Source organism: Sorex araneus, chromosome 9, assembly GCF_027595985.1.
Source record: "Sorex araneus isolate mSorAra2 chromosome 9, mSorAra2.pri, whole genome shotgun sequence".
Classification (NCBI taxonomy): domain Eukaryota; kingdom Metazoa; phylum Chordata; class Mammalia; order Eulipotyphla; family Soricidae; genus Sorex; species Sorex araneus.
In genome coordinates this window covers 50,816,476-50,840,942 of record NC_073310.1, presented here as the reverse complement: position 1 = coordinate 50,840,942, position 24,467 = coordinate 50,816,476, and the positions used below count along the sequence as shown (strand labels likewise).

Here is a 24,467-nt window from a genome sequence, read left to right as displayed (position 1 = left end):
ATACTTTAGAGAGGGATTTAAAATCTTCCTTCATGTTTTGATGAACCACTAGTGTTTGATGAAGCATTTTTATAATGCTAAGGCTGCTCTTAAGTATTATCATGGTGCTCAGCCTGCGACATGACTAAGCAGGAGAGCTCTTGCTTTGCATGTGTGAGACCCAGTGTCCTATTCCTGGCACTATCAAATATTATTTGCAGAATTCTTCAACACTGTTAATTGACAGTCACCTCTCTTTCATTTTTCTGTGCTGTTGTAATAATTCTCTGGCTAATACTGATATTTTGTCTTTATTTTCCATTAACACTAACAAGTCTCACAATGGAGACATTACTGGTGCCCGCTCAAGCAAATCAATGAGCAAAGAGATGATAGTGATACAGTGGTTAGTAACATTTAAGTACACAAATACTTAAAGAAAAAAAATTTTAATTGAATCTCCATGAGATAGACCATTCCAAAGCTGTTCATGATTGCTCTTCAGTCACAATACCCATCCATCCACCAATGTACATTTCCTAGCACCAAACATGTCCCTAATTACCCTCCTACCCCCACAAGTCTTCCCCTGCCAGCCTGCCTCAATGGCAGGAACTTTTCTCTCTTTACCACCACCCCCCTTCTCTTCCTCTCTCCTTCTCTTGTCTTTTGGGCATTGTGACTTGCAATACTGAAAGGTTACAAGTAAAAATAATGGCTATATATTCAATTTAAAAAATAATCTGTGCCTACTGTATAGAATAGAGTGTGCCAAAGACATTTTAGGATAAGAAAAACATTAATCACGTTATTCTTGTATTAGCTGATATTAATTTCTGTCTCATGGCATCCAAGCCTAGTTTGTGGCATTCTTAGCATCCTGCTTACACATGTAAATGCCTCAGAGTTTATACACTTTTCCAGGTGTATATAAATGCTTCAAAGTTTGTCCATTTTAAACTCTGACAGTAGATTAGTCTTTACATATATAGAGAGAACAGTTTGTTAGAGCTATTCTGTTCATGTTTAAGGATCACTATTACAACTTTTTAAAGAGATATTTGATCTTTTCTACCATGTGCATCAGTGCGTATTAGGAATTTTGATAGGAATAATTACCACATAATAAGAGTGTAATTCACAGGTTGACATAAGCAGACCCTCCTCCATTGGAAAGAAAAATTGCCTTTGAATACCTGAAAATGTTGAAACATACGGTCTTAGCCTATGGCTTTAATCAGTCACACCACAGTATCACCAGGTAGGAATCCAAGACCTGAGTGCTCTGTCTTCCCCTTCTCCTTCCCTCAGTCTCTTTCCTTCCCTCCCTTAACCTGCCATTCAGAGCTTCAGGAAACACTGTATGGCGGGATTCTTTATTTAGAAAGCATTTAAGTACTCTTGCTGTTAATGACTGAAGTTAAGATTGCATTGCTCATTTTGGAACTATGCTCATCTAATTTATCAAATTATTTTATTATAATTGATTATTAGTTAAGTAACATATTTACCTCAGAGTCTAGTGCCAGTGATATGTGCTCTCTGCATTCAAGTGTTAAAAATAACATGCATTTTGAAAGTTTTTTAAAGGTTTGTTGACTATAATGATTACATTAATCTTCCTGGTATATATACCATTTATTATATTTATATGAGATTATAGTGGTTAAAATTCTTTACTCACATAGAAATGCCTTTAGTGGAAAACTGAATTCTAGTGACCCAGAATATGCCCAATAATAAAAACATCAGTTTAAGAATATTATTTGTGCAGTAATTTTGTGAGATGGCTTTATTCATAGTTAAAACAGACAGGCTCTGGGATCTGGAGAGATAGTACAAGGAGTAAGGTGTTTGCCTTGCGTGCAGCCAGCACCATATATGATCCCCCAAACACCACTAGGAGTGATGATCCCTGAGCAGAGAGCCAACAGTATACCTTAACACAAATGGGTATGGCCCAACCCTTACCCCCACCCCAATATATGTGTTCTCTCTGTGGTATCAGCAGACCAAGATTTGAGTCCTGCTCAGCAACTTAAAGCCTGTGAAATTTACTCAGGTATTCTTTCCTTTGTCTATAATAGGAAGCTATAATACTACCTATTTAGGATTTGTAAATGCCTGACAGGATGATTTTTGTTTCCCAGTTTACTCAGTTCCTCTTTTGTTTGTTTTTAAAAGGAAAATTTAATGATATGGACTTCTTAGGTTTTGTAAATATTCTAAAAGATGATTATGATGTTAAGTTTTCTATGGTCTTTACCATGTGCCAGACACTGGTCTAAAAAACACAATACTTGTTTGTTAGGGGCCACACTTGCCTGTGCTCAGGGCTTGTTCCTGGATCTGCGTTCAGGGATAACTCTTGGCAGACTCGGGGACCGTACGGGATACCTCCCCATGGCAAGCTTCCCAGTGGTAATAAAGAGTTCTCATACTCTTTATTACCATGCTTTTGGGCATGTTATTCCCAACTATGTTTGTTTATACCCATGAGAGAGATCACTCTGTGTCAGCCCCTCTCCCTCTGGCTAACTTTCCCCAGCATGATACGCTCCACTTCTGTCCATTTAATAGCAAATTGCATGACTTTTTCTTTTCTAAAAACGAAGCAGTGTTCTACTGTGTATATGTACCATAGTTTCTTTACCCAATCATCTGTTCTTGGGCAATGGGTTGTTGCCAGGTTTTAGCTGCTGTGAATAGTGCTGCAATGAACCCAGGAGATGTCTTTTCTGCACTGTGTTTTTGGGCCCTTGGGGTACACTCTATGGAGCGGAATTGCTGTGTGGTATGGAAACTCAGTTCCAAGGGTTGTTTTTTTTTTGAGGAAATACTTTAAAAATTATACCTCTTTTATTTTCTTTTTGCTTCTTAAAATTATATTAAAACTTATTGTCTATGATTGTTAATTATTTACACTCCTTATACAATGGTATTTTTAACCAAAAGCTAAACAGTTTCAAGGTATTAAAACGGGCAAATTGAGATAACTGACATTTTTATTGCTGGAATTAATCAAGGGCCTGCATTACTATCTTTTGGCGCTAACACTCTGCTTTAAAACTAATAGATTCATGATGGGGGTAGATCTAAAATGTAGGGAACATTGTGTATTTACGAAAGTTCAGTTAAGCCCTAAAACATCTTGGAAATTAGTAATTGGTCCTTTTCCAATAATATTGGTTTTTGAGGTTTGATTTTTTTTCAAATATTCAAAACAATCTACAAAATTCTACAAAATATATGCCATCTCTGTGTTTTGAGTATTTTAATTATAATCTTCCATACTACAGTGGCAGTTTCTACTGGGGAAACTTTAGAAAATCAGGAGATTTTCTAAAGTTTCTCAAGAGTTTATTTTACTTTTTTTTTTTTTTTGGCTCAAGCGAAATAGCATATTCCACCACTCAGGATAAAAATAATTTAAGTGAAAACTCTGAAGAATGCAAAAAAATACTTTAATCCTAATAAATATATAATATATGTATATATATTATGTCTTAAAGATTATTGAAAATATTCCAAGTCTAAAATAATTTCAATGTAGGTTGTTAAATATACAATTTAGGCATAACCAGATAACCTTATAATAAAATTGATAACTAAGCTAAATTACAGTATTAGAAAGAGTATCACTAATATGTGCTGAATTGTATACTTACTGAGGTCCCAAGCTGTTTCCTGATATTTAATTTATGTAGTGTTAATAGAGCCCATATAAAGCCATGCCCAACTCAGTAGAAAGAAAAAGCATTGAAACCTCTTCAGATGATAGTAGGAATTTCAGCTATTCATGCAAGATCAAACATGTTGAGAGCTTTGTATCGAACAAAATTTTATGTGGTTCCCAGATAAGAGTGGGATACAAAATCATTAATCTAAAGTCAACACTCTAGTCTTAATTTATGGCATATAAACTATTTTACATCCCATGCCAACTTAATATGATTTTAGTTAACTCATCTAGTAGGTTACTAATAGGGAACAGTTTAAAGTAAAAATAAAAGTTAGCCTTGTGTGTCATTTGTCAGTAAGATTCTTCATTCAAAAATTCACAAGCATGGGCGCTCACACACATTTGCCTCTGTTCTTTAATTGGGACCTCCCCCAGGAGTGCCCTGGCCTTCTTCCAGAGACACTTGGCAGCAGAAGCCTGAAGGTTTGGTGCTACAGCCTGGCCATAGAGTGCTGCTCATTTGTTCCAGTACTTTGAGCTGTCACCTAGCCCCGCATATTTGCATCTCTCAGTTAAAGGATCGCCACTAAACCCCCGTTACAACTCTGGGCCACTTCAGGAATTATTCTGTTTCAGTCACAATATTTACTCATTGTGTGTCTGGATAAGAGAAATTTTCTTTGAGCCCTTTTCTATACATTTAATATTTTTCCTTTGAGTCAGTAATAAATATCATGTACCTAATGCAAAAATAATACATTTTGCCTTGTTACCTTTAAAGAGTCTGTTAAGAAATGAAAATTGAGTGAAGATCAACCTTTCATTAATTTTATATGTCTGGATATTTATATACTGAACATGTAATGCTTTTGTAATAAAATTAAAGATAAAATTGTTTACTCGAGAAGATCTGGAAAAAATGCATTCAAATTAAGTGTGACACAACAAGATTTGATATTCTTCTCCTGGCTCATGAAGAATTTATAATGTGGGTAAATAGATAACTCCAGTTCTCTTTTGGATAGTTCTTCAAAACCTGACGTTATTAATATATGTTTTAGAGATTCCCATTTATGTGTTCTTACCTTCATATATACACAAATACCTTGATTATATTCTTCTATATGTTTGCAAGATGAGTCTCTGTATGAGAAAGGGAATTATGTGTATTATTTTATTCAAACCTTTTGGTATCTCTGTGCATATCATTTTTCAAGACTTGAAAAATCAAAGGAAGAAATGGGGGGGAAAGTAGTTGTTTTTAGTTAAGCATTCTTTTTGTTATTTTTTGTTTGGAGACCACAACCAGAGGTGCTCAGGGCTGACTATCTGTGCTCAGGGAACATTCTTTTTGGGGCTCAGGGGACCATACAGGGTGCTGGGGATTGAACCCAGGTCAGTTGCATGCAAGGCAAGCGCCCTACCTCTATACTATCACTCTGATCCCTAATTAAACATTTTCCATTCTCAATATTAGCAAGAATCTACCTACAAATAGTTGAAAAAATATATTTTGGTGACTATACTTGTTTGATATTAAATAATTTATCCAACAGTAATTATTACAAAGAGTTTGAAGCAATAATATTGACTGTGCTATATTATTTAGAAAAACTTTTCTCAACTGTTACTCTCTGTGACCTGTAATCATTCAGAATGATTTTGTATCTTTATGACTGATGTTCAGTTTTACTTAAATTCATTAAAAATATGGATGAGGGTAACTTTGAAAACTTTTGAATGTCAGACGTCTAAAATAGCAGTCTTACATATAAACATTATTTAAATTATGTCCTAATTATGTAAAAATTTGACTAAATTAGTTGATTCTTTATAAAGTTAATGTAGAATTTGGAGAATTAATGATTGACAATTTTAAAGTACTTTGTAAATTGGAAGAGATATTGCTGTTTTATTAAGGAAAACAAGCTCCTTAAGTGCTTTAAAGATTGGAAATATTTACTATATATAAAAAAGTATCATATAGAATAAGCTCATTCCAATTAGTGAGTATATTTATTGTAGAGTTAAAAACACATAGCATGGAACCTTCTAAGGTTCAAATCCTGGCCATTTAACTTTATTGTTTTATGATTTTATGCAGGTTATTTACCTTATACTGGTCTTGATTTATACTGCTGTAATATATAAATACAAATAGCAGATGATATATCAGCAATCTTATTGCATAAGGTTGTTGTAAGAACAAAATGAGTTACTGTATATTAAGACCTATAACTCTTTAGATGGACCATATAGCACTATGTTCTTATATTTAAATATAACTAAGATTTACTGGCATCTTAAATTATGTTGCCATCTAAATTAATTCACAATTAATTTATATATTACGGTATTAAATTTTTTAATTGAATCACACTGTGTTTTAGGCATCGTGATTTGCATTTTACTGAGATGTGGAAACAAGCTTATTCTAGTTGGTTTTAATTATTTGTTTCTTGTTTGCATTACAGTTACGAATTATAATACTGTGGTAGAAACAAATTCAGATTCAGATGATGAAGACAAACTTCATATTGTAGAAGAAGAAAGTATTGCAGATGCCGCCGATTGTGAAGGTGGGGTGCCAGAAGATGACCTGCCAACAGACCAGACAGTGTTACCAGGGAGCAGCGAAAGGGAAGGAAATGCCAAGAACTGCTGGGAGGAGGATGGTAAGCGTGACTTTTGTGGCATCCTAATTACATTTCACTTTTACTGAAGTGAATGTTGGCTTAGTGTGAAGTAGACCCTTCCAGTTAATCCCAAACGGAATGTTTAACTTTTCTTACCTGTTATACAGAAATCGGATGATTTTTTTTTCAGCCCTACAATTCCTCAATTCTACTTTTACTAATAAACTGATGAAGTTATGTAGCTTGTCTGGAAGGATTTAAGCCAGTGGTGTAAAAGCAGAACATGTAGAAGTGGCCAGGGTTAGTTAGACTGGGCATCAGGGATGGGGGCATCTGCAAAGACTAAGAGCATGCAAGAGACTAAATTCAAGGTTATTGAGAAAAAGCTACCTGGCAAAAGTTTGTGATCAGGAAATTTATCTAAACTAGACACCAAAACTTATGCTAGGCATTTTGGGTGTGAGAGAATGTGAAGAATCCAAGTAGAAGCTTACACAAAAGTTTAAATAGTAAGTCCAGCGTGGCACTAGTCATGATTTCTACAAGATTAACTGAGCAAGCACTTGTGAAATCATATAATCAGCCGAAAAGATTTTATAATATTCATTCAGCAGTGTCTGTAATAAAAGTGGTTACAGTTTAACTAGTAACAGCTAAATAAGTTGCAAATTTATTGAAGTTTGATGTAAGTTGAAATTAATGGCTAAATGGAAATATCAAAGAGGAATGTCCAAATGAAAGGTGGAAAAGTAATATTTTTCTACTAAAGGACAAGTAGAGTTTAATTAGGCAGCCGGGAAAAAAAATGAAGATATTTCAAGCAGAAGCAATTCTGAGGTTTGGGTAAATTATACTTATGGGAAACAAGAACAGAGAAGCAAAGAGTATGAAAGCACTGAGTGTTAAATCAGAGGATTTGCACTTTACCTGGAAGCTATGAAAAGCTATTAACTGTAGTTTAGAAATAAATCTACAGCAGTACGGAAAAGATAATTTTAGAGAAGTTCTAGAGGTAAGACTTAATTCGTAGGAATAATTCAGAGAGTGAGATGGTTGTGTTTTTGGTTTTGGATTTTTAGCTACAGACGTGATCACTAGAATGAGAATAAAAGGGTGATATTTGCAGAACACTGGAAATCAACAGCAAAGGATTTGGTTGATTCCATGTGAAACAAACTGATAGGGAAGGAAAGGTATGATTCCTAGGGTTTGGGAAAGTAGAAATTAGATAAATTAAATCTCATATTTTATTATCACAGTTGGTTACTGATGACGTACTATAAACAAGATAATAGGGAATATCATATGCCTATACATTTTTAATGTGAACAAGGTGTTAGAAACTTAAATTTTATTTTACTTTAAAAATTTTATTGATTAATATTCTGTGGTTTACAATACTATGAAAATGGTTCTCATGCACATAATTCTATTTTACAAACCCTTAACCAAAACTGGCTCAGAAAAAAATTGGAAAACATGAATGATCCTATAACCTCTAGAGAAATTAAGTTGCTGATCAAAAATACTCCCAAAAAACACAAATATGTGGAATATCAAAAGTCCAATACTTTGTTTATAGGTTTACGCATGGTAGTGTTACTTTGGACAGCAGTTTAATAACAAAATTAAATATGAAACTGTAATCCAGAAATTCCTCTGCAATTTGCCCAGATCAATGTGTAAAAGAGAGGTTCATTCATAAAAACAAACAAACAAAAAACCACCTGCTAACTGAATGTTTATGGAAGCTGTTCATAATTGCTCTAATGTGAAGCACCCATAGTCACTTTACAGGTGAAAGGATTAAGAAATTATAATGCATTCATATAATGTAATACTGCTCAGCAGTTAAAGAAAAAAACTCCTAACATAAGCTACAACTTAGAGGACTCTAAGTCTCAAAAGGCCTTATGTTGACTAGAAGGAGAAAATACCCTGGGTTACATGTGTATGATTCAACATTTTTAAAAAGGATCAGTATAAATCAGTGATTTATATGGGCTAAAGGGAGAGACTTACTATAAAAGGGATAGGAAGTAGAGCTAGGATTTTGGAGGGATAATAGAGCTTTTCTATGTGTTGATATCGATGATTTCATATGAATCTGTACATGTGTTAAAATTCAGAGATCTGTACAACAAAAGTAAAAGCAATACACTTTTTCATTAAAATTTATGTGTGTAATTTATATATTTTTCTCTCTTTAAAAAAATACAGCCCAAATAAATGACATTGCCGATTAGTTCTTCTAAATATTTGAGGGTTTAACAATTCCTGTTTAGGCAGGAGTCACAGTTCTCTCCATGAGAAAGAAAAATTACACCCTTGCTCAGCGCATAGTGAAGAATATGAGGGATAAAAAATGAAAGAAAGAGGGATAAAAACACCATTAGTACTATAGAAATTAATATAGTATCATTTCAACCAATGTGTGTATATCATACCATGTTGAAATAAGCTTTTGCCTGACCAAGTAGAGCAAATAAAGCAAATAGAGTAAATAAAGTACTGAACTGGGGCCAGAAAGATAGTACATTGGTAAGGTATTTGCATTGCGTGCATTGCAGCATCCCATAGGTCCCCCGAGACCGTGCAGGAGTGATCCTTGAGCACAGAGTCAAGAGTAACTACTGAACATTTTCAGACATGGCCCCAAAAAACAATAAAATAAAAACAAGCACCGCACTTCTAAACAATACATGGAATCAAAAAGGAAATTTTAAAATTTAAAAATATTTTAAGTAAGGCACAACAATATGTTCCTTTGATGAACAGTTTTAACCTACAGTTTTATTCAGTAATCAATAAATTAGTGTTGATTACTGAAACAAAAGTTTGTAATTCTAGAATTCCACTAGTTAAAAATAAAAATCATTTTTTTAAAAAATTTAAATTTTTTTCTATGTCTATAAATTGAAAATGTCTGTAAAAAGCATCTGCCTCGTATTTGTCACTCTGAGTGTGTGCCAATCTGTTGTGCTCAGTAATGCACAGCAACAAGACTTCTTGCAGAATCATCAGTAAGTTAAATTCATGAATATCAAGGTTAGTAACTCAGTAATTTATTTAGTTACAATTGAGTGATCATTAGTCATGCATTCACATGAAATTTTTTGTTAAGCTTTAGATCCAATCCAAACTTCTATTTTTAAACTGTTTTATGTCTTCTTGATATGATTGTTGTGACTAAATTTGAAAGACTAATTTGTCAAATTGGATGAGGTTGACCGAACCAATTTTACTGTCTAGTAGAAACGTAAGGCCTTGCGCTACGACAAGGACATCTTACCTTTCAGGGTAGTCCGTATCATTGATCGAACTCAGCTGTATCCCAACACTGCCAGCTATTATTCTGTCTTGAGGTCTGTCTACACTGCTTTTCTTGTATTCTTTACCTTTTGTGCATCCTATTAGTCAATTTCCCATTGTAAAACAAAAATTAAAAACTATAGACATCTTGACTGTATTATTATTATTACTTCATTGCACATATTACTATTTCATGAAGACAGAATATGTATAATTTTCTGATCTTTAAAAAAATGATATTTTCAGTGCTTTGCTTAGAAAGTAAAGTAAATGTAATTTTTTCCCTAAGGTTTTCAGAAGGAAGTTTAAAGAGCCAGATGCGTGTGGGGAGTTTCCTGTCTAGTTTCTTGGGGATGAGTAAGGAATGGTTACCTTTCATTTTTATTGTAATTATTAAATAAGTTAGAACATACATTTAAAAATAAAAACATTTAGATAATCAATTTATATTGCATTAAGAAACTGTCAAATTCAGATCTTCTCTGTGTAGAACATTGCATAACTTGGCAGTGTTCCAACATATCTGTAGTCATCTTACAAGAACTTTTTGTGGTTCAGCCAAAAACTCTCAAGCCTGGGTCAGTTAAATGCTTAATGTATTTGCTCTCACTTTTGGAACACCTGTCTTAAAAGTCCCTGATACTTTGTGTTTTTAGAAACATATATAAAACTAATGTAACATAAAATGCTATTTTATATTTTATTAATATTATCTTAGTATTTTGAAATTAATTTGAAAGTTCATTAGTTTAAATCTCAGTAGTTGACTGAAATATTTTTCTGACTTGAAGATAGATCATTTACAATTGCAAGAATGTCAAATCAATAAAAACATCTTAATAATAAAAATATTTAAATTTTAATGTATAGCAGTGAGTCCTTAGGGATGTGTTATAATAAAATACCATTAACTATGCAAACAATGCATAAATCACTATGTGTCTCAATAGTCAACTAAGTTGTATTTACATCTCAAGATTAAGTTTAACATACTCATTGAAAACTTCTTCAGCCAAAAGTTATATGGATGGTGATACATACTACAAAAACAAACAAACACAAAAAGCTGAGCTTGACTTTTAGTGTTTTGTATCAGTTATTTTTGAGATTTAGTTTGGCATTTGTGAAATGAATACTGGGAAAGATGAGGTATATTTAGTTTGCTTACAAGGTTATCTAATTTATTTATGTACGACTAAGTTCACAAATACTAAGAGATGGCACTAATGAAGGAATCCGGTCTTAATGTACAATTATGAAACTCAATTATATGCTTTCATCATTGAAATTTGAAAACATAGACACCTTCAGTCTAACGCTCTCCCAACTGACCCAGCAAAACCACTGCTGGGAATATATCCCAGAGAGGCAAAAAAGTATAATCGAAATGACATCTGCACATGTATGTTCATCGCAGCACTATTTACAATAGCCAGAATCTGGAAAAAACCCGAATGCCCCAGAACGGATGACTGGTTGAGGAAACTTTGGTACATCTATACAATGGAATACTATGCAGCTGTTAGAAAAAAGGAGGTCAAGAATTTTGTAGTTAAGTGGATGGGCATGAAAAGTTTCATGCTGAGTGAAATGAGTCAGAAAGAGAGAGACAGACATAGAAAGATTGCACTCATCTATGGTATATAGAATAACAGAGTGGGTGACTAACACCCAAGAACTGTAGAAATAAGTACCAGGAGGTTGACTCCATGGCTTCGAGGCTGGCCTCACGTTCTGGGGAAAGAGCAACTTAGAGAAGCGATCACCAACTATAATGTAGTCGAAGGCCATACGGGGGAAGGGAGTTGCGGGCTGAATGAGGGCTAGAGACTGAGCACAGTGGCCACTCAACACCTTTATTGTGGGCCGTAGAAGCTAAATAGAGAGAGAGAACAGAAGGGAATGCCCTGCCACAGTGGCAGGGTGGGGTGGGGGGGAGATGGGATTGGGGAGGGTGGGAGGGACGCTGGGTTTACTGGTGGTGGAGAATGGGCACTGGTGAAGGGATGGGTTCCTGAACTTTGTATGAGGGAAGTATAAGCACAAAAGTGTATAAATCTGTAACTGTACCCTCACGGTGATTCTCTAATTAAAAATAAGTAAATTAAAAAAAAGCATAGACACCTATATGTACTTATCCACACATATCATCTTTGCAGCATATATTAAACATACTGCTTTCAGGCAACTTAAATAGTCTTGCTTTCTTTCAGTACTTCCTCCCTTGCCTCTAATGCAATACATTTATAATTTAGTTAGTTTCATTTTTCACTGTTTGTATTTCTTCTTTCATTCACCATCTGATGAATAGTTTAAAATATTTATTTATACATGTGTGTGGGGACAGGGGGCGGGAGAAATTATCATGGTTTTAAAGTAAGTGCTACCAAAAGAAACATTGCCCTCAATGTCCACTGCTCTGTTACCATTTTTACTATAGTTAATAAATTCTTTTCTCAGATACTTCTAGGTAATTTTGAAACTACTTCATACTATTTGGGGATTGAACAAATGGCAACTAAATATGAACACCCAGATTTCTCTGTTACAAATGAGGAATAGGGAAAAGCTAAACTAAATTTTGTGGTGTCTATTGAAATCAGAGGTATCACAAGGGGCTCATCATTCTTAATATATATAAATATGTATGTATAGAGATGGAGTATATTCAGATGTCACAGTACATACATACATTTCCCTATTTTGCCTGCTGAGAAGACAGGAAACAGTGGCATCCATTAGTAATGAGCATAGCTAGTATTGTATTTTTAATTTAAATAATGTTGTCTGATAGAAAATACTAAGGATCTTTGCAGAAATAGTTGATTCCAGAACTATGGTAGGAGAAAAAAAGGAATAATAAGTAACATCTACCTTTAAAGAAGTGATGAAGGAAGACTTGTCAAAGTACATAGAACCAACATGAATAGTTTTTTATTCACCAAATCTAGAGCAATTTTAGCAGATATATATGTAAATGTGATAGTACCAGATTATAATACGCAGAATAAAATAAATATCCACACATTCTTATTGACCAAATAACTTAGAGAAGGAAGAAAGAAAATCTTTTACTAATGTAGAATTCCAATTTCAGAAATTGAAAATCACCATTACATAAATGCCAATTTTAATAATTATTGCAGCAAGAGTCATCAATGAATACAGAAATGTGGTGAATGATAATGAAAATATATGTTTATGTAATAATCTTAGTTATAACTAAAGACATAATAACCAGTAATTAAAAACCTGGCAGATAACACCTTCACTGGGTGATAAAAAGTTTAGTGAGTAGTATGACAATAACATTATCCATCCTTGTGAGAAAAATTGGTGAGCATGTGAAACTTCTGTGCTGTTCTTGTTCAGATTGCATTACTTCAGTATAACCATTAAGAAACATCAATGGAAATTAAATTAAAGGACTCTCTATAAAAAATTACTAGTACTCTTCAAAAGTTGGGGTGAGGTCATAAAAATATAAAGATAATGAGATTATAATGTTAATTTCACAACATCTATATCACAATATAAAAATTAAACACTTTTATGCTATGTCAGAAATACCACAACAAAGCTTTGAAATAAATAAAAATTAAGATTTTTTTAAAGAAACTCATTAAAATCTTTCAGTTTTTAGAGATATGGAGATAAAGCAGGTAGACCAGGAAATTTTTTTAAAATGCAGTGAAAAAACTGACAGATATCAAATAAAGGTTTGTTCATTAACTAAATGGTATTTTATTAAATTCATATAATGACGTCTAAAGTATTATTTTTAAATATTATGCTTTCATTAAGTGAAGCTGGCAGATAAGTTTAAAATTTTATGTCTTTTAATAAGTCTAAAATTATTTTAAATGTAAAAATCTAGAAATGAATCAGAACCCAAATAACGCCCTTATTATTTGATAGCATTAGTATATCTACCAAAAAATAGTTTTTTAAAAAATGTACCAATGGTAATAGTATTAGAAAAGGAGATATTTTTAATTAATAATAATTTCGTTTAATAAGTACACAGGTTGTCAGAAAATCTGTGGCTATTGTTTCACTCCTCAGTCTGTTTGGTAGAATATGTGGTAACTATCCCCAAAGGATACAGTCAAGGTCTTCTGGTCTGACCTCGCTCGGTTTACCTCACATGGCATGGTACCAGCTTACTCTTCCACCCCTTCAGAGCTGTTCTCCGTCTCATGGGGAACAAGAAAGAACGGGTTAATTCTTCCTTGCATTAACACTTTTCAATTCAGGTCTAGCTTAGGTTTAAAGGACATGCCTCTTTTAAAAAAAATGAACTTCGAAGGCCGGTACCTTCATAATAATCATACTTCCAGCCTTTTTCATATATGCTAAGAAAACTAATACTGGTTGAACATAATCTGCACAACACAGTGCTTTCGTTTTGGGGTTTCTTTAAGTGGAGGTACTTGGAGTCACATGTGGCAGTACTAAACATGGTTAACTGCGTGCAAGGCAAGCACCTCAGCCCCTCTTCTTTCTCTCCAGCCCTTGTTTTTGTTTGGTAGGTTTTCATTTCTGTTATTGTTGCTGTTGTTATGGGGCCACATACAGTGGCGCTCAGGGCTTCTTCTGCCTTGGTGCATGGCGTTGTTCCTAGTCACGCTCAGGGGACCGTGTGGTGCTGGGGATTGAACTTGAGCTTCCTGCTTCCTCTAGTTGAGCTATTCTTCCTGTCCCTGACCCAGTGCTTATTGCATTCTTATACATTGTTCCTTGTTTATCCTTTGAAATATCCTGTGAAATATCTGTTAACCATTTTGTATATGAGGAAACTGAGGATCAGAAAGGTTAATTATCTTTCCAAGATGTAAATTCATATGGAAAGGCAGTATTCAGACCTATTTTACAACAAAGCATATTTTTATTTTCTATTATTTCTTGGCGCAACAGGAAAACATATATATGCTGAATATAGCATCCATATGTGAAGTGCATGTGAAAGTCTCAAAGCTCTTATTTGCAATGCTGAAGTTAGCAGGGAGCCTCCCCTTTCTTATGTATTATGAGAATTCCAATTTCTAATTTTATTTTATATTTCTATTTTTATATTTTTATATTGATATTTATAGTTCATTTTTTATTTTAAAATTAAAAACCTCAAATTTCTTATTTTTGGACTGGAGCAATAGCACAGTGGGTAGGGCATTTGCCTTACATGCAGCCGACCCAAGTTCTATTCTTCTGTCCCTCTCGGAGAGCCCGGCAAGCTACTGAAAGTATCTCACCCGCATGGCAGAGCGTGGCAAGCTCCCCGTGGCATATTTGATATGTCAAAAACAGTAACAACAAGTCTCACAATGGAGACGTTACTGGTGCCCGCTCGAGCAAATTGATGAACAACAGGTTAACAGTGCTACAGTGCTACAATTCTTATTTTCAAAGGTAAGCTATATATACACCTAGACTATAAATATCTTAATAGCAATTGCCATAGTATATAATTCTTTTAAGTTTCCAGTGGCTTCCAGAGAGCTAGATTTAGCAATTATGAGATGACTGGCCACTTTGGGACTTACAATATCTAATGAAATTAAGACAGTACAGTGCGTAAGAACCTGAGTACAGAGCCAGGAATAAGACCTGAGCACAGCCAGGTGTGGATCAAAAACCAAAACAAACAAACAAAAAAAAACTCTAAGCTAACGAAATAAAAATGAGAAGAGAAATAGCTGCTGCCCTCATTCTTCTTCCTTTTTTTTTTTCTTTTTGGGTCACACCCAGTGTTGCACAGGGGTTACTCCTGGCTTTGCACTCAGGAATTACTCCTGGCGGTGCTCGGGGGACCATATGGGATGCTGGGAATTGAACCTGGGTCGGCCACCTGCAGGGCAGACGCCCTCCCCACTGTGCTATCGCTCCAGCCCCATGCCCTCATTCTTCTTGCTCTGAAATTACTTCACCATTTCTGTGATAATGTTTAATTGATTTATTTTTTTTCCTTTTCATGTCATGTTCTTCCACTGTGGTCTCACCATTGTGGTCTGTCTAATCAATGTCAAGCTTGGTCAAATGATTTTTAATTTTTTTCTTTGAAGTAGCGTTGATTTACAGTACTATTTTGGGGGTTACAATTTCACACCTCTTAAAAATTTTTAACCACACCACCTGCCACCAAAGCATTTTTTTCAATGGTTAAATAGTAAGTAGAAAAATCAGCAGTGTCCACAATACCATTTTAACCTTTCCTATCAAGTCATCTTCCATCTTAAATGTAACTGCCTGTTTTCATTTTCACTTGAGGATGAAGGGCTTACATTTACAATAATAAATGTCTAATATAAATAATCTCTGCATACTATTTATTATTTTAGTAAGTACATGCTTTGAAGAGAGATAAGGGGAAGGTAAGAGATTTTTAGACACTTTGTAAATTCTGGTGTTTATTCTACAGTGTTTTAAGCACTTTAACAGGGATTTTTCTACAGTTTACAAATTTATACTTAGTAAATTCTGGTGTTTATTTTAGGCTAGTATAAGCACTTTAGCAGGGATTTTTAGATTGCCATTTTACTAATGGCAAATGTAAATTGAGAATTCTTAGCAGAAGTTGATCTCATCATTATCTGCTTCATACAGTGTTTTTATACCAATCTAAAGAGAGTGGGACATATTTTAACTTTCATATATTCATCGCTTTAGGAGCTAATAGCAAATTAATTCGTAAAGATAATCTATTGAATAAATCTACTCAGTAACCCACGGCTTCAAAAAAGTACGTTTTAGGAGAGCTAAGGTTTACTTGACTAGTGCTGTATTTTTCAGTTCCATTCTCAAACTTAGAGGAAATCAAAATCAAGATTTTGACTGACATATCTAAAGAGATTTGATTGGGATGCATATAACTAATGACTTTGGTATTACTTTATAAATATTATATCAGTTTTTAAAGCATTTTGATTTTTAATATTTTAATATATGAATGGGCTGAAGTAATAGCACAGCGGGTGGGGCATTTGCCTTGCACATGGCTGACCTAGGTTCGATTCCTCTGTCCCTCTCAGAGAGCCCGGCAAGCTACCAAGAGTATTCCGCCCACATGGCAGAGCCTGGCAAACTACCCGTGGCGTATTCAACATGCCAAAAACAGTAACAAGTCTCACAATGGAGACGAACTCGAGCAAATCGATGAACAATGGGATGACAGTGCTACAGTGCTATGAATATGAATATGTTAATATATGAATATATTCTTAATAAACTAAACTAAATAAAATGTACCTAAATGTATAAAATGTACTTTTGGCTTTCCATATTGATGTATATTAGCATGCTGTAGTCAACCTGCTCTGTACATACAGCTGGCAGGAGATAGTAGATATCTAAAAATGTTCATCAGTACCACCATTATTTATTTATTTACCAGTAATTAGAATAGTGAATAAAAACAAAGAAAATGTGAAGTGCCTAGGTATTTACTCTGGGCATGTGAAGTTTTGACCCAGTACATTTCTGTTTTCCTGGTACTCTGGTCAGACATGTCAGAATATAGTAAAAAGGAAGTTTTAAGGACATAGGGGTCTGCATTCAGATGCCAAGTCCACCACCTAATTCCTTGGGGGAATTATTTAACCACTTGAAGGAATCATTACTAAACATATATATATATATATATATATATATATATATATATATATATATATATATATAAAACTCAAAATACAGTCTTCAGGTTTTCTTAGTCAATTTTCTTCTGAAAGGCAAAATGGGCCCAGAGAGATAGATAGTACAGAGGGTAAGGCATTTTCCCTTGCATTCAGCTGTCCTAGGTCTGAATCCTGGCACCCAATATGGTCCCCTGAGTGTAAGATCTTAATGTTGCCAAGTGTGGCCCCCAAACCAAAAACTGAATAAGCAAAAGTAAAATCTTTTTGGCACATGGATCTATTTTTGTCCCTGGCTGTTTGATTTTTACCAGCAAAGGAAGGACAAGAACCGCCGGGGCCTGCAGCTCAGGCCGATGAAGTGGGATGCACAGGTACTTTTGTCATTTTCTCTCTTACAATCGGGGATGAAGTCTCTCATATCACTTCATATCACTATATTTTTTATCACAAACCCTGACTTTGTTTCCTCCATAGCTCTCCTAAAATATTTGAATACTTAAACATGTGGGCACTTTTTGTGAAAAGTTAGAAATTTAGGTTATTTAAAGATAGTGAACTTATAAGTTTATGTAATACAGCAGAATTTTCATTATGTAAGGACAACAAGTAGATCTCCAAGTAATCAAAGAAATAAGCATATTAATGACAATATGGACTTCTATAATTGCACAGATTGAGCTGCCTTTTCATTGCTTTATTGCTTCTTATCAGGATGTACATTGAGTTTTACAAGACAGAAAATAGAAGAAAAGTCAAATACTATGATCACGTAAAACCCAGGTGACTATCTTCAGTGAGTTGAATGAAGTCACAACAGACAAGATAATTATTGTTAGAGATAGGTAGATCAGATAAGTAGATAGAAAATTGTGGGGTATAAAAGGGCTCAAATGAAATTGAATTCGATTAAACAAGGAAATTTTGCTTCTAGGTGACTTAAAGTATATACTCTCTGAGATTTATGACTGTAATGGATTCAGATCAGATTTAAGAAGCAAAAAAATAAGTGAAAAGCTTAGAGATCTTACATATAGTATTGGACTCTTTGTAATAATACTGGACCCTTTTTTATGTGTTACATATGTAGCATAAAAGATAGAAATTTCAAAAATAAATTCCAAAATATTAAAAAATACCCTCAAATATTATAATTAAAATTTTTTGTATTCATAGAACCAGTGTGATAGTGCGGCAGGTAGGATGCTTGTCTTGCATGCAGCCAACCTGGGTTTAGTCCCCAGCATCGCATTTGGTCCCCGAGCCTGCCAGGAGTGATTCCTGAGTGCAGAGCCAGGATTAAGCCCTGATCACTGATCACTACTGGGTATGGCCTAAAAACCAAAAAAAAAAATTTAAATGTGTATTCAACCATGAGTTAGGTGTTAGTAATAATAGTTTTAATTAAATATTTTCCTTCTCTTGTTTGGTTTGATATCTGTAGGTATTTTTTCTTTGCAGGGAATTTCAGTACAATTCCATACATAGTGCTTCATAAATTATCTTTTATTTGAATGTTTTATAGTAATATTTCAATATATATTTTCATTTATAAAATGAAGTACTACCAGTTAATTGCATAAAACAGAGAGTAAATCTTTAATAATGATTAAGGGTAAAGGATCCAAAGAGATAGTAAAATGGGTAGGACAATTGCCTTGCACACAAAAAACCCAGGTTTGATCCCTGGCATTTGATATGGTTCATGAACAATCACATTATATTACTGAAATCCTTTTGAGTGTACCTTTATTCATTTGATTTTTACTTTGGGAGCCACACCCAGTGGTGTCCAAGCCTTACTCCTGGGGAGACTTTGGGGGACCATATGAAATGCCAGGATTGAACCTGAATTGCTTGTGGGAAGAAGTAAGCCCTGAGCACCACCGAATGTGGCCCAAAAACCAAACAGTAAATGAAAGTACATTCCAAATTATTTCAGTAATGTAATATGTTATTACATTCATGGTACCTGCAATCGAAGATTTTATATCTTGCCTTCAGTGTGGTGTTTTACTTATAAATAATGTATGAAGGTATTTGACCACTTATGGTACCTGTAAGCTAAGATTTTATATTCTGCCTTTGCATGTAATGTGGTGTTTTCCTATGTAAATAAGATTTTTTGGTATGCTAGTTATGAAGAATTTGTGAAGATAAATTTTATATATTACATATAATACTTAAAACATATGATGAGTGGTATTAGTAAGGTAGTAGCAAGTATACACAAGATAATGCTGTTTTATTGCTTTGGCCTAATCTTTGTGTCAATTAACTTTAATTACTTACAAAAATTATGTCAGTGCATATTAGTATTAGCATATTAATATATTATTATACTAATATATATGCTAATATACTATTGGTATACTAATTCTCTGAGGGAGGAGATTACTGGAAAATAGGACCACCTAGTGTGAAAGTTGCCGCCATCCACAAGATGCTGCATTAATTCCCTGAAATGAATGTGGGTCTTTAATAATAAATATTTAACAGAGTCCAGTTAAGTGTAGTTTTAAAGAAATAAAGATGAAAATCAGACATGGAGATGTTAGAATTATGTTTTGCCTTTGCCTCTGTTACTTCCTTGATTTCTGGGAAATAATGTGCTAACGCAGCAAACAAAATCATTGCACAAAGTGACCATCATTAATCAGAACTTTGTCACGTTCTATCGCAACTTCATTTTGCAATTCATGGAGCTAGAAGAACTGTGGTCTCAGCTTAGTATTCAGAGTGAAATTTCTCCCCATTCTTTGTTCCATTCTTTTTTAAGGTTATTTAGTTAATAGATTTTCAACTTCAAAAATGGAGGAGAAAGGTAGAAAGAGATAGTACAGTGGGTAGGGTATTTGCCTTGCATGCAGCCAACCCAGTAGAGTCCCGGACACCACACTTAGCCCCGCCAGGGCTATCCCTGCACACAGAGCTAGAGTAAGCCCTGAAAACAGCCGGCTGTGGCCCAAAAGCAAACAGGAAAAAGCAAAATGATAGATAAAAATAGACAAAATCCAAATGATACACTTTCTAATAGTATTAAGATACTGGTGACTGAATAAAAATGCTTATATTAAATGTTGTGCTTGCTCTGTTTTGTGTTTATAACCCTTGCTCTATTTTGTGTTCATAGTTCTACACTTTGACAAATGATTGTATTTCTATTTATTTTATATTTTAACAGTCACTGAAGTTTGGTATATCTAGAAGAAAACCGAACTATCATTATATGTCTCTGTATATTTTCTCATTTCTACTGCATAAATAAGTAGTTCATCAGTTATAAGAATAGGTATTTTACTTTCTCGCTGACCTTTTTACTCTGTACACTTACAAACCCTTCATATTATTTGTATAAAACTGCAAATATTTTCTCACTTTGAAATTAAATTGGTTTGATAAAACCAGAAAAATAACTTAACGGGCTGGGGTGCATGCTTTGCATGCAGGAAACCTGGATTGTACAACCTCCAGCATCACATTTTATACCCCAAGTACTGTGAGGAGTGGTTCCTGAGTGCACTCCCTGAGAACATCATAGGATATAACCTCCAAACAAAAACACAAACATTGACCTGATAAATGTAGGTCCACAGGTTCAGGTGTCAGTGAAAACGAGCTAAGAATTTGATCCTAGGCACCTAATACCATGTTGTCTGATCTAATAGTAAAACTTTTGTACTGTTGTTTTGGAAAGGTTATCTGACTTTTCTGAATCTAATTTTAATTTAGAAAAAAACTTTAATTGAGAAATAATGCTTTCCTTGCAGAACTGCCTTGAGAAAAGTGGTTAACAATATTGCAGAGCACTTACTATATGCCAACTAGAGTACTAAGCAATTACTGTCTTAGCAAATTTAATTCTTACAGCAACTGAGGTATACTACCCTCCAAATTTATACTAAGTAAATTATCATGTGTTTTCTTCCACATTTCTTACTACACATAAGCAATTCTTTTATTTTATGTGTGAATTTAATCAAATTTAAAGCATATCACACAGCAATTTACTAATCATTCATTGCTCTAAGAATTATGAATAAACTTTCTTCAAAGATCAGAAATGTTTCATGTCAATGTATATAATAATCTATAATCCCATTCTACATAATATAAAAATTTGATGTTATGACAGTATTTTTTATTGGAACTGTTTTGATCATTTCTTATTTATTTATAAAAATGTGTGTAAATTATTCATATATAGATGAATTACAAATAATTTATTTGTATATAAATTGAAAATTTTTGGACATACAGGAACCTCAAAGTTTTTAAATTTTGAAAACAGTATGGATTTATTAGTTATTAATTCCATATGATTACAACAAACTTCAATAAATATCAAAATTTTTGTTGGAAACATGTTATGGTATAGATGTGTTAAGGTCTACATAGTGATGATGTCAGCTACAAATGCATCTTATAAAAAGATTATTCAATAGTGAAATTAAGATTATATAGATATAATTTAACATTTATGTACATACATAGTTACTGGGATGTAGAAAATACATTTTATAACAGGAACTATTCAAATAAAATATTTGTAATGTTATTTGACATGTCTTGTAAAATCTGCATGGAATTTTAGAGAAATCACAAAATATAAATTCATGAGTTCTAGCTAGTTTCACTTGAAAATTTTATATCAAAATATTTATATGATCCTTACTTATACTGCTTTAACCTTTAAAAGGTGCTCATTGTTCTTGCTAATGACAGATTCTAGAAACTATTTTTGAAAAAACACTTTGCTTTACCATCATAATCTTAAAGAGAAATTGATTTTTTTAACAGTTGCTAAGGACTAGAACAGGTGAGGTAATTAAAGAAAAATTACCCTATTTCCCTTTAGACATATTATTTTTAGCTGATTACAGTTTCTCAACTAATGCCAAAATAGCCTCGCTTCATTTGCCATGTTTTTATAAACCCTGATAGACAACCATATAAATTGGAAAGACTGGAAAACCTATGGCAGTTTAATGCTGTCTTGATTAATCAATACAATCAGTAATTTGGTTTTCTTCCTCCTTAACAATTTGGTAGTCTTTTAGTTTCAAGACAATGTACCATATTAACATCCCAGGTAAAAGAAGAGATATGCCTATACCTCTTTTTTTCCCCCCTTTTCTGTGGAAAGAGAAGGGGAAAAGAAAGGTTAAGGATGTTAAGACGGGATAGAGAAGGAACCACTATGGCCATGATCACGGTCATCCTGTTGCTTGTAGATTTACTTGAGGGGGCACCAGTAACGTCTCTATTCCTCTCAGCCCTGGGATTTTAGCAGCCTTTCCTTACTCGTCTTTCCCACCGAATGGAGGCTCTTTCAGGGTCAGGGGAACGAGACCTATCATTAATGTTTTTGGCATATCAAATACGCCATGGGTAGCTAGCCAGGCTCTGCCCATCTGGGCAGGATACTCTTGGTAGCCTGCTGGGCTCTCGGAGAGGTATGTATATACTGTCATCCTTTTGATTAACAATTCACTCAAGCGGGCCCAGTAACGTCTTCATTCATCCCAGTCCATCTCCTTACTCATCCTTCCCAATGGTGCCAACGTTGGGAATATAATTATAATTATAACATAATTATAATCATATAATTGTTTATATAATTATATAACTAAGATGTGTTATATAATTATATTAAATTATAATTTTATATTCAATATAAAACAGTCTGGAGCGATAGCACAGTGGTTGAGCGTTCGCCTTTCACGTGGCCGACCTAAGTTTGATTCCTCCACCCCTCTCGGAGAGCCTGGCAAGCTACCGAGAGTATCGAGCCCGTGCTGCAGAGCCTGGCAAGCTACCTGTGCGTATTGGATATGCCAAAAACAGTAGCAATAAGTCTCTCAATGAGAGACGTTACTGGTGCCCACTCGAACAAATCAATGAGCAACGGGATGACAGTGACAAATTATATTTATTTATAAATTATTATATTTATTTTATTATATTTATATTCCCATGATAGTTGGGAATAATGAATAATAATAATATTCCCAACATATTATAATTATTTATAATTATAAATATTTATAAATATAAATAAATATAATGGCTCTCCCATGCAGGCAGTAAATTCTTGGTGGCTTGCCAGGTTCTCCAAGAGTGAGAACTAGGCTATCAGGTGTGGCTGTGCACTCTCAGGATTTTGGTTTTATAGTCTCTGGATGTTGTCTTTTGATGGAATTACATGGCACTGGTGGCAGTTTCTGGGTGTGACTGCCTAGGCACTGGAAAAAGGGGAATCTGGGTGGAATATAATATTATAATTATAATATAATTACACAGCAGAGCCTGACAAGCTACCCGTGGTGTATTCGATATGCCAAAAACAGTAACAGTAAATCTCACAATGAGAGATGTTACTGGTGCCCGCTCGAGCAAATCAATGAGCAACAGGATGACAGTAACAGTGACATATTAAATATATAATTATATTATTATATAACATATTAAAATTATGTAATTATAATATAATTAATTATATAATATGTAAACACATTATATGCAATAAATATAATTGCATATTAATCATAAAATTGCAGTATAATCATAATATTCCCAACAGTGGGAATAATGATAGTTGGGAATAATCACTCTGTATAAGGACTGCATGCTGGAAGTAGGTAAAAGGAACAAATATGATAACCTCTCAATATCTGCATAGCAATCCATAATGCCCAAAAGGGGAGGAAAATAGATGGGGAGAGGGGACAGAGAGAGAGAAGAAAAGTGCCTGCCATACAGAGAGGCAAGCTGGGGGGCGGGGCAGGGGTGGAGACTGGCGTCATTGGTGGTGGAAAATGTACACTGGTGAAGGGATTGGTGTTGGAACATTGTATGACTCAAACCCAGTTATGAACAGCTTTGTAACTGTGTATATCATGGTGAATAAAATTTTTTAAAAATTACGAAAATTTAAATTTTCTCTTACCCCTGAATCCAGTAACCCAATTTGTTGACTACTGTCTTAGAAACCAAATACAATTCCCAGAGTGATCAGAGAATGCTAAGTAATGAATAATTATTGGCTATATTTTAAGTATTAAAAATTATGAGTCACCATTATTACCTTATTAAAGTTTTAAATTGCAGTCATCTAGATGATTCAAGTTGTTACTGGGTAGAGAGTTAACAGGCATGTTAAACTGTACCAATGTTTTGGTTCATAAACATTGAATCAAAAAGTAGTCGATCAAGTACAGATCAGTTTTA

At 34.0% G+C, this 24,467-nt stretch overlaps 1 protein-coding gene across 2 annotated transcripts in view; it reads left to right on the top strand.

The window, feature by feature from the left end:
- The window catches only part of ZEB1 (zinc finger E-box binding homeobox 1), a 155,266-nt gene that overhangs the window by 109,392 nt on the left and 21,407 nt on the right, over window positions 1–24,467 (top strand). For both annotated transcript variants that reach the window (XM_055146855.1, XM_055146854.1), the window contains exon 2: window positions 6,136–6,336. In XM_055146855.1, coding sequence (XP_055002830.1) covers window positions 6,136–6,336 — 201 coding nt within the window. The remainder of the gene's footprint in view (window positions 1–6,135; window positions 6,337–24,467) is intronic.